Source organism: Periplaneta americana, chromosome 2 (genome assembly GCF_040183065.1).
Source record: "Periplaneta americana isolate PAMFEO1 chromosome 2, P.americana_PAMFEO1_priV1, whole genome shotgun sequence".
NCBI lineage: Eukaryota > Metazoa > Arthropoda > Insecta > Blattodea > Blattidae > Periplaneta > Periplaneta americana.
This window is the reverse complement of record NC_091118.1, coordinates 87,902,381-87,921,216: the sequence shown is the minus strand read 5'-3', so window position 1 is coordinate 87,921,216 and position 18,836 is coordinate 87,902,381. Positions and strand designations below refer to the sequence as shown.

The 18,836-nt window shown below is 35.7% G+C and overlaps 1 protein-coding gene across 1 annotated transcript in view; it reads right to left on the bottom strand.

Moving 5' to 3' along the window:
• Window positions 1–18,555, bottom strand: part of LOC138694392 (long-chain fatty acid transport protein 1-like) — a 187,844-nt gene extending 169,289 nt beyond the window's left edge. The window contains exon 1 of the mRNA XM_069818081.1: window positions 18,231–18,555. Coding sequence (XP_069674182.1) covers window positions 18,231–18,397 — 167 coding nt within the window. The 5' untranslated portion in view covers window positions 18,398–18,555. The remainder of the gene's footprint in view (window positions 1–18,230) is intronic.
• Between the last annotated feature and the right edge of the window lie 281 nt (window positions 18,556–18,836).

The following is an 18,836-nucleotide window of genomic DNA, read 5'->3' as shown; positions in this document are numbered from 1 at the left end:
GTTACCTTCACATCCGAATGACTCTTTTTCCTCTGTCTAGTAGTAACCATTTCTAGGAAAACTTCTTCACCGAAAATTGACTATTATCTAAATAATGTTCTAATAAACAGAACTGTGTAAAAGATTAGAGAATATTCATTGACAGCAAACTATATTTTCATAATCATATTGATTACATTTATAATCACACAATCAGAACGTTGGGAATAATAGGTCAATAACTTATTCTTTTTCCACGGCTGATACTCTTTTAATGCTCTGCTACACACTGATACGATCGAAACCCGAATATGCATCTCTTTTTTATAATTCGATTGTAACTACAGATTCGGCTAAATCAGAAAATATACAAGGGAAATGTATACTTTTATGTTCACTTAGATTTATGCCAATTAAGTCCGGGTATAGTTATGAGAGAAAATGCGAATACTTTAATTGTCGAAGTCTATATGCTAGAACCATGAGCTCGATGATCTATTCTTTTACTAGGTCCTCAAATGTGATATATCCTGGGACTCCTCCTTATATAATATTAGCTTACGTATTCCGACAAAAGATTTAAGAGCTCACAAACTTTTCTATAACAAAAATTCAAAATTTTTCACCAGTCTCCAGATAAATTAAAAATGCCAACATGGACGGCTGCGAATTCGATTCTTTCAATGTATAGGCTTAGATTGCTCTTAGCACTGACATCATTTACTATTTATTTTTGTAAAATTATCTTTAATTTTCTTTACAACATTTCTAGTATTCTTATAATATAGATAGCTTTATTGATATTGTTCACAAAAGTACAAAACTTAATAATTTAACAAAAGATCTATATACAAATGTAGTTCTACATAATAAATATACAATTTCCTAAACTAATTAATCCATCGCAAATCTCAATAATTTATTGGTTCAAACTTGCACTTACGTCTTGTTTTAGTGCATGTTTAAACCAATCGTGATAACCCTTAAGACTTTAAACCTTAATTATTTGCTCCTTTTCAAAAATCTAATTGTAATATTTAGGTCTTATTTTACATAATAATTTATTATTCCAATTAGATGATCAGAAGTCGACATACTGTAAGTCATGAACCTGAAATAGCTGAATCGGTACATTCCATATGTAGGTTAATCTTTCTTTCTTACAATATTTTCATGTCAGCAGAAACGTTTGCGTAACTTCTACGAAGACTACCGCATGCCTGCTTAAAAACAAGCTTGACAAATTGCTTACATAATCAACCTCAATTTAGTTTCATCATTATGTCGCATGTACTCATTATCGATTCATTTCTATTATGATTTCTATTATGATCTAATAAATTTATTATAATTGCATTCTTATTGAAATTAAAATATATTAGTTAACCAATTTATAAAGTCAAATTTTCTTCTGAACTTTTACTAATTAATATAACTATCGGAATACCTTAATAACTACCTTAGTTCTCTATTTTCAATTTTTTTTATTATTATTTAAAAAAAAAAACCTTGACGTAATTCTATCTTATTTTCAAAACCTGTCTTCTTACCTTATTTAATTAATAATAAGTTTTTCTGATTTTAGGAAAATTTAATCTTTGCTGATGCCTATCTCTTAGTAGGTAGTTTCGTTCAGTATCTATAGTTTTGATTGAATCTACTTTATTTCTGTTAGAGTTTCTATTTGTCATTTTACCTCTTATTAACTGTTCGTCACCTGCTTCTACTTCATCGGTCGGTATCGCACAGCTCCTCCATAATGTAGCACTTCCTCTCGAGCACCCCGGACTACCAACGGCATGTGGCATTCTTATTTATTGGTCTTCACTTGCGCTGACTTTGCCGGTTGATCCACAATCGCTTCTCCTTGATGTATTTTCACTTGCGCGCCTCGGACTACCCTCACTGGTCGTTCTCTCAGTCTGTGCCCCAGCTCCCCAAACAGCATCTTCACTGGTTCCAGCTTCTTCTTCCATACAAGGTTTTCCTTCTTCACTCTTCTTTCTTCTAAAGGGATCTGTGAAAATAGTGCTGTCTAGTTTATTTAGGTATGCTCTAATATCATTCATTGCCGTAAGCTCATCAATTCTTCTATTTGGTATGTCTGATTCCTTCTGCTCGCTTGATGAGTTACTTTTCTTATCAGTCCTCTCTACGCTTCTAGACTTCCTGTTTCGTGATGCACTTCTGTTTACGTGTGGTGTCGATGATGCTCTATTTCCACAAGTCTCTATTTCGTTATTTCTGTTGTTGCAGCAACTTAATAAATCCTCAGTGAATTGATTATTTAAGGCCTCTACGTTAACTATGTTTCCCTTTATCTTCATTTTATCTTTTACTAAAGTTGCCCTCAATCCTTTACCTCGAGCTTCTTTTAATATTGGAATTAGTTTCTTTCTTTTCTCTCTAATTTCTTTTGCAAAGTCATTTTGTATGAATATATTTGTGCCTTTGAGTTGACGCGTATTGGCAATGATGTGCTCTTTGATAAAGTAACTGTTCAATTTCACAATAATTGGTCTTTTTTTTTCCGTTACCGACTCTATACGCGTTATTAATCGCACTTATGTCCAAGTTTAGACTGAAATACTTAGTTAATAATTCTAACACTACGAAACCAGTATCAATTCCTTTTTCATGATTGCGCTCTTCAACACCATAAATTACAATGTTATTAATTCTACTGTCATTTTCCCATTTTTTAACTATCGATTTTAACACCACCTGCTCTTGGATAACCTCCTTTAACTTCTTTTCCACTTCAGTGTATCTGTTTACTAATGTATCTATATCACTTGCTACTTTGTTTAGTAGAAAACTTGCCTTTAGTCTGTCTTCTCTCGTTTCTTTCATATAGTTTATCCATTCTCTTTGAAACACTTCATCACTGTAGACTCTTCCTTCTGTATCTCCAGGACCAGGGTTTAACTCCACATTTCCAATAATCAGTAGAACTGATAAAACAGCTGCGGCCACAAATATGTTGATGCTATCAGACACTATTGCATTTTCACCTTTTGAACATCTGCAACACTGCCCTGCATTAAAGCACCCGATTCGCGCCCTGTAAGAATTTAGGTCGTCGCCCATACCTTCTTCACACGCTAACCTACTTGTATATGCTGCTTACTACACAACCGTTCTCTACGACTGCACTTTGTGAACTGACGAGTATTCTTATAATATATCACCGATTAGAGAAAAATTCTTCGTTTAAGATTGTTTATATTTTTCCATTAACATTATAATATTATTAAATATTTTATTAATTTGTCCTACAGAATAATATCTGTAATATTGACAGTTAATATTTGAGGAGAAAAATTCGCTCCGGCGCCGGAGATCGAATCCGGGTCCTTTGTTCGATCCGGTGCTGTGGATTGAATTCGGCGTAGCTCAGTGGTCAGAGCGCTTGGTACATAGAACCAAGGACCCGGGTTCGATCCCTGGCGCTGGAGCGAATTTTTATCCTCCAATATTAATTACAATATTAATTTACTTACTTTAAATTTATTATTATTATCATTGTAAATATCGATTTCAATTTATATTACTGTATTATTAGTGCATCAATTGTGATAGACTGTTATTGGCCCATGGTTATTGTCTAGCACATCATAATAAAAATTATTATTACTGTAATGTAACAGAATATAATATGCTATTATTATTATTATTATTATTATTATTATTATTATTATTATTATTATTATTTTGTTCGCGGCCGCCCTTTAACTATTCTTTGAAACTCTAGGGAGTCGTGACCTCCTGGTTGAGAAATCACTACCCTAAACCACGCACATGCGGATGCACATACACAAAACATAAAGGACGACTTGATTAAAATACACTATCGACGACTTAATTTAAACTTTCTCTTTATATAAGAAACAGTGCGAAATATAGAGTACTGTACACGGAATGTTCCATAAACAGTGATTTCAGAGAATTATGTGTATTAGAATATAACAGTTTGTTCAGAAAGGAAGTGTCCTGTGGCAATTGGAATCTATATTAAAATCACACGACAGGTACAGTTGTCTAAAGAAAAAGTGGCCGCACTCTAGGCACAAAGTTTCCTTCGGGTATCTCCGCTACAATTCGGAGACAGGTGATGTTACATGTTGTTGGACCACGTGGCCTTATATCTAAAGTAAGAATGAAAGATTTTGCGTGTTAATCTGTAGCGTAATGGTAGCGTTTCGGCCAAATGTTCGTAAGGTCGTGCGTTCGAACAGGACCAAATGCTCTTTATGTTTTTTTTTCTTTAGGATAGAGAGAAAATATAATTGTTTCTGTTTCTTTTATGACTGTTTTAGTAATTAGCATCAGGTTCATGAATGTATTATGCCATGACTGTGTCATTATTTATTATGACATTATGGCTGCAAATGGAAAGAAAGATTATATTCTCAACAAAAATATCATCCGTGGCATAAACAAAACAAACTTACAGGCGTCTGCCTTAAAAAATTAAAACAGTTAAAAGTTCCAAAAAGCAAAAAAACAAAACAAAAAGCCACTATTCAATATTTAGTCCATCTTCCTCCCATCTTGATCACATCTTGCAGTCGAGTGGGCATGGAATCGACTAGTGTTTTCAAATACCGACTGTTCTAAGTCACGGCACTCCAGGGACCATGGACGAGCTTCCACAAATCATCAGGGCGTCTTGGAGGGGGATTGGGCCAATTTTTCCGCATATGCTTCTTTACTTGTGGCCACATATTCTCTAAAGGGTTCAAGTCCGGGGAGCGACGAGGCCAGTCTATCAATTCAATATCCTGTCTCCTCACAATCCAGTCCCGAATCAATTGAGATGTGTGGACTGGATGATTATCCTGCTGAAATTGAAGAATTGCAACACGACACAGATAATCTACCACTGCGGGCACGCATGGCAGCGTATCTGTGGTCCAATCAGGTACCAGGAGGACGATATACAAGAGTGGGTCCTTCCTTTGTAGTAGAAAAGGTGACTTCATCAGAAAAGATTACTCTTTTCCAATCCCGATCACCATTTCCCAATGCAAAGACTAAACGCTCCTCTATATGCTCTTCCTTATGAACTTTCCTAGAAATGGCACGTCGAGATTTCAAATTGGTGGCCCTTAAACGATTTCTCACGGTCTGGTCGTGGCCAGGGAAATTAACAACTGCCTCCAAAGTAGCAACGGTATGAAAAGGGATTCCTTTCAACCTCTGCCACTAATCTGGCGTCCTGTTGTGTGTTGAAATTTTCCTTCTAACACTCCCAGCTTTTCGGTCAAAAACTGCAAAGCGTTGATAATTTTGCACCCATCTCCGGAGTGTCCTTTCTGAAACGTCGAAATGCCTACCTGCCTCGGATGCCGAAAAACCGAGATGAACCACAGCTCGTATTATACTTTCATTCGTTCCTGCACCTCTTTGTGGAGCCATGTCAGTCAAAGTCGCAGGCAGAAATGGCGTCGTGGTTTCCTCAGAGAATTAGCCTCTACCTAGGTCTTAAAATAACAGCAAAACATTCATTATACTAAAAATATACATTCTTCAATTAGGAAATAATAATATAAATACTTGTTAGAGTCTTTTTAATAACTATATCATTTTCAAACATAAAGTCCACAGAGTTAAGAAGAATATAATTATTTTATAATCTCGACCTCAGTGTCGTAATTTGTTTTCGAAAAATCTGTATTGAACTGTATCCACGCAATACGTCCTTAATCATTGCTGCTGTTAACACTGCTGCTGTTGCAGTTGGTATTACAACTACAAATATTATTGTCACAAACGTAACCTTTTTATATCATTATTAGATATTCAGAATATGATTGAAATGAATGTTCAGTTGTAGTGTTTCTGGCAATGCACTGAATTACGTTAATAACAGGTAAATGACATAGCTCAGTCGGAAGAACGTAGGAACGTCGGACGTCGCGAAATTCGGAATTGAAATGTCAACGTATCAGGCTCATATCCTCGTGACACCTTTCCAATTTATTATGTTACAGGATAGTATAATGTAATAATACAACAGTATAAGAAGAAAAAACTAACACTCATATTAGGCAGTTGTATTGTTCTAAACCTAACATTAAATTTATATTACTTATATCGCTAACGAACGATAACAGAATACAAATGATAATTTGAATATTATTTAGATCGCTAATGAACGATAACAGAATACAAATGATAATTTGAATATTATTTATATCGCTAATGAACGATAACAGAATGCAAATGATAATTTGAATTTATTCACGTCGCTAAAGAACGATAACAGAATATAACAAATTATAACTTGAATATTATATATATCGCTAAAGGAACGATAAAATATAAATTACTTTAATATTATTCATATCGATAAAGAACGATAACAGAATATAAATGATAATTTGAATAATGCAGTATTTATATCGCCAAAGAACGATTAAAAAATAAAATGAAAACTTGAACAAGGCCCGAACTCGCAACAATCAAATCATTAAGCGAGCTCTCTACGAGGCCCAGATATGGAATTATTCCACAGTTCCGAAACAGCTTCTAAAAGCACATGCATCGTGTAACATCGCCGTGACCCGAAGTGGACTTAGAAAATATTCGCTGTTCACGAGTGCGGCCACTTTTTTTTGACAACTGTACATGCATTTGTTTAAAAGATTTTATAGTAGCATGATTTTAGCATATTGCCTTCAGTAAAGTTCTGTTCGCACCATTTTCTCAAGCAACTGAGATACTTCGTTGTTACAGACCCCATCAAAGTTTATAATAATTTAATAGAGTATGAAATAATATTTTATTGACCGTAAACGTTTGAAAGTACAACAAATGAATATCAATTTGTAAATTATGTGTTTTGCTGAGGAAACGAAGTAATTTTAATCATTCTCTATAAACCTGAATTGTTTACATAAGAGTAGTTTCCAAAATGTCCAACAATTTGAAATATTCCCTATAAAAATAGTATTCTATTGAATAAGACACTTACATAAATTGAAAATGTTTATTAAATGTGATCACAGTAAATTTGTATCTCGTAAGAGTGTTCAGAACTTTTCAACACCATACTTAACAAAATAATCACAAACTAGCAAGCCTAATTAATTCTATTGAATATATTAATATTCTGCATACTAAAAATAAAATAAACCAGTGCAGTCATCAAGTCGTATCTTACTGTCTGCAGTTTTAGAGGTGAGTTGCATACACACAACGTACTATACTTTTCACTCTACATGTAATGTCGTCGACGCCATATTCACTTCCGCTTTCATAGAGACAGCTCGCGTGATTAAGTTTGCTGGATAAGCAACAGGAAACAATATTACCAGGAAATGACAGATCATTGGGATGCACAGATGTTAGAATATAGCAGAAAATGTCATGTTATTTAAAATAAAATCTATGCATTGGCTAAGCTTACGGAAATAGGTGTTGAATAATTTCAAGGGAAAAATTGTTCCGGGGCCAGGTATCGATCCCGGGACTCTTCGCTTAGCGCACGAATGCTCTACCGACTGAGCTACCCCAGGAACTATACACGACACCGTCACAATTCTGCTTCACAGGGAGCTTCTACCTGAAAGCCAGATTTGCATAATATTCGTTATTGCAGGTAGGCCTACGTTAAAAGAAAGCCACAATTTAAGTAACACAGAATTGTGTGCACTCAAAGTTGGCTTTCTGGCGTCTTGCCAGCCCATTTGAGTTGTGTGAATATAAAGGGAAGAATTGTGACGGTGTCGTGTATAGTTGTTGGGTAGTTCAGTCGGTAGAGCATTCGTGCGCTAAGCGAAGGGTCCCGGGATTGATACCCGGCGCCGGAATAATTTTTCCCTTGAAATTATTCAAGCCTGCTTCACAGGGAGCTTCTACCTGAAAACCAGATTTGCGGAAATAGGTGTTACTCAGAAACAGAGGAAGTGGTCATTCTAGACTCTAGAGCCACATCCTATTATAACAGACTGATAGGGAAAATAACATCTAAAAGTACGTAAATTCATTCACATACAGACTGCTACCAACAAAACAAAACAAAACAAAACAAAACGTTCATATAAACATACTAATGGCCTATGTTTGATCGTTCCCGAATTCCAGGGCTTCTAAGGTTCTGCTGGAACTGTTAACAACTCTACTTGACAATATATCCCTGTTCGCGAGCTGCAACTCTGACTGCGTGCCAACAGTGATATATCAATCTACAAGAAAAGTAAAAAAAAAAAATCACCTTGCGTCTGAATTCACACGTGCACACGTCACATTACTGAATGACACATTCAACCCCATGCGTTCACGCAACTATCTGCTGGTCATACGCTGGCGTAGCATTGCAATGCCTAACGGGTGCTACGTAAACGATGGCCTTGAGATGTTCACACAGGTATAGTCTATTGGATTGAAATCCGGGGAACATGCAGGTCAGATGATTCGTCCTGATTGGCCTATTCGACTGTGCGGGAATCCCCTTAGATAGGCACTGAACATACTGCTGAAATGTGGTGGCACCCATCATGCATGAACCATATACGCCATACGGCTTACCTGGTCCAACGGAGCACCCCGGAGTAATACATTTAAACGCTCTCTCGGAAGCACTTAACTGGTTTTTAGCTGGTAGTCTCAGAAGCGCTTGCCGTCTGACGTGAGTTGGATGTCAACAATGCAATGGGACTAGCCATACACAAAGGGCTGTATCTGCTATCAAGTGCTCACACATGCAGGCCTCTAACTCGTACACAATCTACCACAGGACATATATATGTTCATCTGGACTTTTGTGTTGTTTTGAGGTCTACTATCCACAACCCAGTTACTCACAACATAACTGGAAACATCTGTACAAAAAGCATACCAAATGAAGAACTTACGCTGCTTTCAGCGAGAAGGATTCCAAAATTAAGTATTCTATTTGCCAGCAGACAATACTCCAGTAAAATATCTTAAACAGCTCTCGAGCTTTTCAAGAATAATTAAATACAGCTGCAGTATTTTGTTTTAACTTCATACCAGGAACACTGTTTCAAACTTTATCAATAACCTGTAGCATAGCAATGGCTCAAAATTTGTAGAGCGAAAGCACACAAATCTGAGAGAACTGCGATAGTATCATTCTTATTTGGCAAAAAAATTATTGCTAAAGAATGTAAGAACCTAGAAACTTATGTCACGAGAAATTAAAAACAGTCTCAATACTTCTGGTGGGGTAGTGGATTATTTGGAAATTTATTTGTGTGTGTCCAAATTGATTCCCCTTCCAAATTGATTCCCCGAATAAAAATAATGTATCATGTGTATGTACGTATTCAATAATATTTGGTATTGAGTGAAGAAAACTGCATCTAAAAAGAGATAGAAGCATAGGTCTATAAAATATGAAATAGACAACACTTATGACTTCGACATTTGCATATATTCACATAGTTCTGTCTCTGCTGTATATTTACAGGTCTTACTAATAAACCCTGTATAGTTTTTATACGAAACTTATGCAGAGTTGGGACAGAAATCCCTTGTTTAAGCGTTGTATATAGAGAACAAAATGGCAGCCCCTCTAACAGCTGTTCGCATCGATAGTCATTTTCAGCGTATTCCGAATCTCACCGGTCCGGTGGCATCAATGACGTCACGTTGCAGCGAAATAAGGAACAAAACTGCTGTCATGGCGACTGTACAAGTTGTTGTCTGTGCTACGCTAGCAAAATTTTACGAAATTTTCGTACTCCCATCTCGTTCAAAGAAAAGATAGCATAAACAATTTATTTCTTGAACCAGTAGTAATAACTGGTCCGTTGACATGTTCGCTCATAAGCCATTAACATACTGTTTTTACGTTGTGCTCATTACAAACAATACAGCAGAACTAAAGCAGAACACACCGCCATGACACAACAGTGCACGATGTCATTCGTCTGCTAATTCCCGCCCTATACAAGAACCAATCAGATTCACTGATGGCGGCTGATGGAGACTGCCACCACCTCTGCAAGTTGATGGCACCGGTGTGACACCGGTGGAGCATCAATGACGTCATCGGTGGAATTCGGAACACCGTGATGCCATCGGATTGCTCACCGGTGAGATTCGGAATACGCTCTTTATGATGATGGTTAGAATAATATTGCTGTCGCTGTACTCTTTGACCAAATAGGCCTATAGTTTGGTAATCGATCAGACCCAGTTGTTCTATGGATATTTAGCGCAGCACACTAGCGCGCACTGTCAGATGCAATAGAGAACTTCAGTTATTCTATTACCTTTCGTAATGAAGTAATGACGAAACTATGATGTAGCTGTGTACGAGTTGTACGTACGTAGTATGTAGTGATTATTAGTAAGCAATTTTCACACGCCTTATAAATGAGCTATTCATTGTGTAAGTATAAGACAGTTAAACGACTGTATAAAAGTTTTTAATAGTAAGACCGATATATTCTTGACTCAATACAATAAAACGTTGATTTCTGAATAATTTATTAATTATAATGCGGTTAATTAAGAGATGAAATTAGAGTTGTTTTTACGTTCCTGAATTTCTTCATTTCAATGTAGTAAACGTCTGTATTAATATGCATTTTTAAATAGAAAAAAAAAGAAGTGATGGTCATTTGAGACAGATTTCACTGCAACAGTAAATAATAAAATAATCAGGCTTAGGATCCGAGACAATTTAAGAATGAAGTGAAGTTACAATGCAACGAAGTACAGATGGAGTGAAGTGGCGCGTTGAGTTTTGTTTACCTGTGCGTTAGTGTAGGCCTACAATCCGGTTCGTGATCACAGGCACAGTATTCTTCCGTCTCTCCGTACGAAATGAACTGAGGCCATCACAATGCATTTTCAATTCATAGTGAACAATTTTTTTGAACTAGTTGCAAGTATGAACATGGTTGTAGAATAACTCATCTGGCTGAGAATCCGAGAAGAGTTATTCTACATCAAACGCCGGGAAAGCCTCATGTCATACATTATGTACAGGGTTGTTCACTGCATCGCTAACGCCTTCAACGTCGCCGAGGCACATGAAAACTTGTGAAGTATGTATCCTACTTCATTTTCCACCGTCACTAGATTGTACTATTAACAGTAGAATATAACGAAGCACATTGACGTCGTTGTTTACATTAACAGTATGAGCCACCGGCGTGGCTCAGTCGGTTAAGGTGCTTGCCTGCCGGTCTGAAGTTGCCTTCGGGCGCGCGTTCGATCCCCGCTTGGGCTGATTACCTGGTTGGGTTTTTTCCGAGGTTTTCCCCATCCGTAATGTGAATACAAGGTACTCTATGGCGAATCCTCGGCGTCATCTCGCCAAATATCATCTCGCTATCACCAATCTCATCGATGCTAAATAACCTAGTAGTTGATACAGCGTCGTTAAATAACCAACTAAAATAAAAAAAATATTCACAGTATGTCTGTCTACTATATTCAAGGAACTATATACTCAAATTTGCTAAACATATGCGGAGTTATGAGGGGTATGGGGACACTGCCCCCCCCCAAACTTGTCTGAACTCATTTCTTATCTATTGACGTTAGAAAATCTTGAATTCAAAAGATCTTTTTTGCTTTTGTTTATGATCAAGTTTCTGTGCTTAACTTCACGAAATAGCTAATGTTTTCAGATGATGTATCTGGACTATAACAGTGTATTTATTTTACATTTCTGAATGTATAAGAATTTCTACATCTCATTTGAGGAATGGAAGCACTGTAATGTTTCTTTTGTAACAGCCTGTACTCAAGTGTTAGAAGTCTGCAGGTTTTCAGGCCGCTACTTGGAGATGTATGAATAACATACTGCACAACAACGCAGAAAGAAGAAAAGTGAACCCAGTATAATGTGTAAACTTAAAGACGAGATTAAATAAAATAATTGAGGACCGTTTTTGCAAAACTTGCTAACTGCAAAATTTTCAAAATTGAGATTTTGGTGGATCAGTTAACATAAGACAGGCCTCTACATGATGCTAAAGGCTTCTTAGGAAAAAAGTCTTATTATTTCCTTCACAGTAGTGTGTCAAACTGTGATCGTTTTTTCAAAACTTGCTTTCGGCTATGTGAGAGCTATAGCAAAACTTGCAGTTATTTCAGTTTTTTGTGTTTCCTATAAAATTTAGTTTTTACAGTTAGCAAGTTTTGCAAAAACGGTCCTCAATTAGAGTTTACATTTCATATATCTTCAGGAAAGCTTACTATAAAAAGTTACTGCTAGCACTGTTACGTAGTTCTATTGATGTATATGTGTTTCTGTACGAGAGAGAAAAAGAATGAGATTGTTTTCAATTATTCCCTATTATAATTTGTAGTAGATCTACAGTTCAAGCCCTACACAATTCGGTCCGAAACATCGCGAATATGGATGTAACACTTAAAGAAATATGCCCCCTGAAAATACCTCTATTAAATGATCATATTCTGATATACTGTACTGCACCACGGTCAAATTACGGGGTGGGGGGAAGAGGTAAATGATGTCCCCCATAACCCCGTTATATGTGGATTCTATGGTCTCTGCCTATGTTGCTAAAGTGTCCCAGATAATAATTATTAAAAAGGGAGCGGGAATGCCAGAGAAACCTGCACATTTAATTTAGGCCTATGGGCAAGAGTTTGTACTCTTGTTATCCAGCGTGAGATACAGATGAAAGGTAAGTGGAAGAAAAACAGGTACACCGAGTCAATTTTCTTTACAATTGAGAAAAACGAAATTATAATTTCAAAACCTTACTTGACAAATAAATTAACAGTGACAAAAACATACGCATTGATTTATTGACGTTTCAAAATAATGTAATAGGTACATGAAATAAAGCCTGAAGTCTGGCATTTCATCAACATCGAAGGAAAGCCGAAAAATCGTTGAGACTAGGAAAAAACCAGGTAAGTCAGCTGAAAGAGACAAGACTCAGACTATGTCAACTAACAACTTCTTACGGACATTTTATCATAGTTATATACTTATAATAAAATAATTATAATTAATTATTGTTTTAATTGTTTTATGATAAACTCTTATATAGAATGTCCGGTCTAAAGGTATACATAAATAACGGCATATAATGCGAAGAATTGTACATAGTAATGCTGTAACGTAAAGCACAATCGATAGAAAATTTCTCCGAGATTTATTCTGTCAATCTGTCATACTTGCAAGATCATTGTGCGTCACCTGTCGCGCAAACGCAGAAACGGAATGAGAACAGGTGTTCAGTCGTTTGTCAGTCGCGATGTGGACGCTTCCAGTCAAGTACAAAGTTCCAAAAGTAGTGTGAGACGTAGCGTTATCATCACCTTATCATTATATTTGGCCTTTTCATTTACATGGGTGGATTAGATGTGTGGAGTGCCTACTTCACTTAGCATATTTGTACAAGCTGCCACTGAAAAAAATACGAATTTAGAAGGAAGAAAACATAATTATTGTAGCGAAAAGAAAAACGATTTGCAAAAGAAGTCCAAAAATGAACTGGAATCAAAACAAGGGATTGGAAACAGCAATAATGGCACTATTGCAAGGTGCATCTTGAGAATTAAAGTATTTCCGACCGAATAACTGAAATCTATGAGGTAATTAAACAAGATTTCTCAGAATGCCACAAATTATTTCGTGCAGATAGCAGTAAATCGGCTGAGTTACCTGGTTCTTTCACTCAGAGACGAGTTATGGGGGGGGATGGGGGGACATTACCCCCTCCCAAATGTACGAACTCTTTTTTTATTAATGTTAAAAAATATTGAATTCAAAAGATCTTTTTTGCTTTTGTTCATGATTAAGTATTAATGTCTTCAGGTCATGTGTCTGGACTATAGGCTAATATTTATTTCAAATGTTTGAATGTATAAAAATTTCTATACCTAATTTGAGGAATGGAAGCACTGTTATGTTTCTTTTGTAACAGCCTGTACCATGTGTTAGAAATATGCAGGTGTTCAGGCCGCCCCTTACAGAAATATGAATAACATGCACAACAATGCAGAAAAAAGAAGTGATCCCGGTATACTTAATGACAAGATTAAATAAAAATAAAAAAATTAAATAATACATTTCATAATATATCTTCAGGAAAGCTTAATATAAAAAGAAAATGTTAGCACTGTTACATAGTTTTATTGATGTATATGTGTTTCATTACGAGAGAGAAAAAGAGAGAGAGAGATTGCTTTAAATTATGCCCTATTATAATCTACAGTTCAAGCCCTATATAGTTCGGTCCGAAACATCGCGAATATGGATGTAACACTGTAAGAAATATGCCCCCCGAATTTTTTTTAAAGTTCATAGCAAAATCTGTGATTCTTAAATAAGGCAGTAACTTATTTTATTCAAAGAAAATTGAATTCTCTGAATATTTTATAAAGGATTATATCAGGCATGGTCACTATGCTTCCTCGCGGGCAATGTTTACACCACCCCTAAATTTCTCCTTTCACAAATAGTCTTCCTGTCTGCGTAAATGTACAGTTGTCAAAAAAAAAAAGTGGCCGCACTCGTGAACAACGAATATTTTCTAAGTCCACTTCGGGTTACGGCGATGTTACACGATGCATGTGATTGTAGAAGAAGTTCCGGAACTATGTAAATATTCCTTATCTGCGTCTCGTAGACCAGCGGTAAAATGCTTGCTTAATGATTCGGAGGTTTGTGGGTTCGGGCCTTCTTCAAACTTTCATTTCATTTTTAATCGATCTTTAGCGATATAAATAATACTCAAATTATCATTTGTATTCTGTTATTGTCCTTTATCGATATCAAGTTATTTACATTTTGTTATCGTTCTTTTAGCGATATAAATAATATTAAAGTTATATTCTTTTGTATTCTGTTATCGTTCTTTAGATATATAAATAATATTAAAGTCATCATTTGTGTTCTGTTATAATTCTTTAACGATATGAATAACATTCACGTTTTTTATATTCTGTTATCGTTCCTTAACGGTATAAATAATATTCAAGTTATCATTTATATTCTGTGTTCGTTCTTTAGCGTTTCAGTATTCAAGTTACTTATATTCTGTTATTGTTCTTTCTTGATATAAATAATCTATTTTATGTAATTATTATAATACAAATAATCATTTTTCTTTGTAAAATAGGTTATTTTATTTAAATAATTAAGTAGATATTATATAATATCTTATATTAATTAAACAAACCGATATTTATCATTTATACTCTGTGATACTGTATAAATAATATTCAAGTTATTTATTTTGTTGTCGTTCTTTAGCGACATAAACAACATTCGAGTTATAATTTATATTCAGTTATCGTTCTTTAGCGATATAAATAACATAAACTTAATATTAGGTTTGGAACAATACAGCTGCATAATACTGATGTTAGTTTTTTCTTTTTATATTATTATATTATACTATCTTGAACCACAATAAAATGAAAAGGAGCGACGGGGAATTGAACCTGAGACGTTGACATCTAAATTCCGACGTTCTTCCGCTGAGCTACGAGAGCACAAGTGTGGAAACATATGCGGAAAAATTGGCCCAATCCTCCTCCAAGATTATTTTATGATTTGTAGAAGCTAGACCAAGATGCGGGGGGCAAAGGCTAATTGGGATTTCCTGGTCTCTGATCGGGTCAAACATCCTTATAGAACTAATATTTAACCCTTACGGTGAATTTCAGTGAAGTCTGGAGAGCCCAATTAGTCAAATATACTCTTCTAATCTCCACGCCTGGGCCCCCTGGGATTTAATAAAATGCGAAAGAGATAGTGGTGTGCGGAAAGCAACGGGAAGCATATGCTTCTCTGATTGTGCACCCGTAGCTCAGTCAGAAGAACATCGGCATTTAAATGTCAACGTCTCATGTTCATGTCTCCGTTACTCCTTTTCATTTTATTGTTTTACAGGATAGTATAATGTAATAATACTGTACAAGAAGAAAAAACTAACACTAGTATTACGCAAATGTGTTGTTTCAAAGCTAACAATAAATGTATATTATTTATATCGCTAAAGAACGATAACAGAATATAAATGATAACTTGAATATTATTGATATCAGTAAAGAACGATAAAAGAATATAAATTCTGCAGTACTCGGGAAAAGTGACATAAGTCAGTTTCCACAAACCTTTTTTGATAGTTTATTGACAACTTACGGAACATCTGCTCGCTTGGAAAAAGAGAGACAAGTATTTCTCCCATTACAATAATGCATACAGAAAAAAATCAAATAGACATAAACCAGTGCAAGCTGTCAATAAATTATCAAAAAAGGTTTGTGGAAACTGACTTATGTCGCTTTTCCCCAGGCATCGCTAAAGAACGATAACAAAATAAAATGATACCTTGAATATTATTTACAGCGCTAAAGAACGATTACAGAATATAAATGATAACTTGTATATTTTTTATATCACTAAAGAACGATAACAGAATATAAATGATAACTTGAATATTATTTATATCGCTAAAGAACTAGAGCAAAATAAAATGGTGCCTTGAATATTAATTATAACGCTAAAGAACGACAAAAGAATATTAATGATAACTTCAATATTATTTATATCGTTAAAGAACGATAACAGAATATAAATGATAACTTGAATATTATTTATATCGCTAAAGAACGATAACAAAATAAAATAACTTGAACAAGGCTCGAATTAAGAACCTATGAATCATTAAACGAACACATTATGCTGCTCTACGAGACACAGATGTGAATAACTCCTGTTTAACATCTTAGTTCCGAAACTGCTTTTATAAGCGCAAGCATCATGTAACATCACAGTTACCCGAAGTGGACTTAGAAAATATTTGCTGTTCGCGGCCACTTTACTTTTTGACAGCTGTACAGTACGGGTACATCTAGTATCAAACAGTACATTTCACTTGACTATATGTGTCATAGAAAGAACAATTTTATTGTTTGTATACATCTGAAGTTTGATTAGCTTAATGTATAACTAGTTGGCGATGTATGCAATGGAGGAAGAAAGGAATTGGCCACCCCACCCCATTATCTCCTGGCCTAGTTGTCTCATGAGTGATGCCTTGTTGGTGTCACTTATGGGTTCCAGACCTGTCTTCGGACAGTTGACTAAACAACAACAAAATGATTGCTCAAAAATCGAAATATTCAAAACACTTTGGAGTAAGATATTTTTAGTAATATTTTCGATCCTGCTGCTTACGCTTTCAGACGTAATAGATTTATTGTGTTGGATAGTCTCTTGTTTTAGGAGACATTCAATACGTGTATGTAGTTGTTTGTGCGTTCATTAATATAATTGTACACAGTCACTGAAAATCAATTGGAACTTTTTATATGTGATATGTATACTGTTTCTGACGGGTTGTGTGCGAAAATTCATCATTGAAACATACGTAGACTGCAATATTTTCTGACAGTATTTATGTTGTGAGTTTATTGTGACGTTTCTTACCAAATTACCAATGTATTCTCAAAATTACGCCTACTTAATATTTTTCTTTCTTAAAATAGAGTTACCAAAGGAATATGGATATCTAACCATACCCACCTACCGACCAAACTGTGTATATGCAAGGCATACCAAAAACCAACACTAACCAAACCTAACCTGTCACTGATACTAGATCTTACAAAAGCTCACTTCCTATGTACCGTACGTAGCAAAAATCATGTGCCTATACATAACAGGCATGCGATCCCATCTCTCCACCGACCACCACATATATAGTACTTTCCACCTTTATTTCAGTGCGAAATTGGTGTCGCCGTTCAATTTCTCTTTTGTTTACGATACATATGACTCGAGTACAAGCCAAGTACGTATATCTAAATACATTTCCACCTTCCTGTGGTAACGCAATTGTAGGGAAATACTTTTTTTTATTTTTATAATTTATTGTTTAACAACTCTGAATAAACAACGAGGTTATCCAGTGTCAGTGGAATTGGTGTTTGCGAGATCGGTTCGAGAGTTCGCTTTGCAGTTTGCTCGGAAAACTCGATCAGATAATCTGCCCTGGCTGCATTCGAATCCACATTCGAACGCAGCTAAGTAGCCAATCACGAGTGGAGCCCGTTACCCTCAAGCTGCAGCGGTTCGTGTTATTTAAGCAGCTGTACATTGAGAAAACATTCGAAATGTCTCAAATATCACAACACAAAATATTCAAATAATTTTATCAGGGACTATAGGCCTATTCCAGACATTACATTTCTTTGAGAAGCAAGTTATTGTTTGTAATTAAATAGTTTCTTATCAACTTGCCTCTTTTTTCTGCTTCTTGTAATTCACTTACCTCATGTCTCTGGGTAGCATGACTATTGCTACGTAAATGCGTCTTCTGTACCACGTAACGAGAAGTGCCAACAGTGTCACAAGGAAATACCAAGAAAATGGAACAAATCCTGCAGCTATCCCAGCAACCGCGATGGCCGCCAATAACCAGAACAGTTTCTCACTCATGTTGTTATCTGGCAAGGAACAAACGTGCTTTGTGTATCACTAACGCAACTCTAGACTTCTCCGCGTGCTATTGAGCACTTCTGTTTTCAACTGAACGTCGTGTGGTCGATGCAAAGACAGCCTCACGTCATGTGTAGCGTACTACAGTGCGCAGGCGCAGCTGTGCGGAAACACGGAACTGCGGAAATGGGCAGTCTCCATGACAGGAATTTCATTCATCTCTTCTAAAGTGTTAAGACGTAAGATTTTCAAATCAAAGCGTTTCAAAATAAAAACAAGAAACAATCTTTTTAAAGTGATAGTTTTGTTTCGTTTTCTGCTATGCTAAGTGGACATTCTGAAGAAAATCAACTTCAATATCTTGGCAGAATCACGTTATCACTTATAATGTATCAGTGTCATTACAGTCAAGTAGCTAGCCCAACTTTAGCTCGCTGGT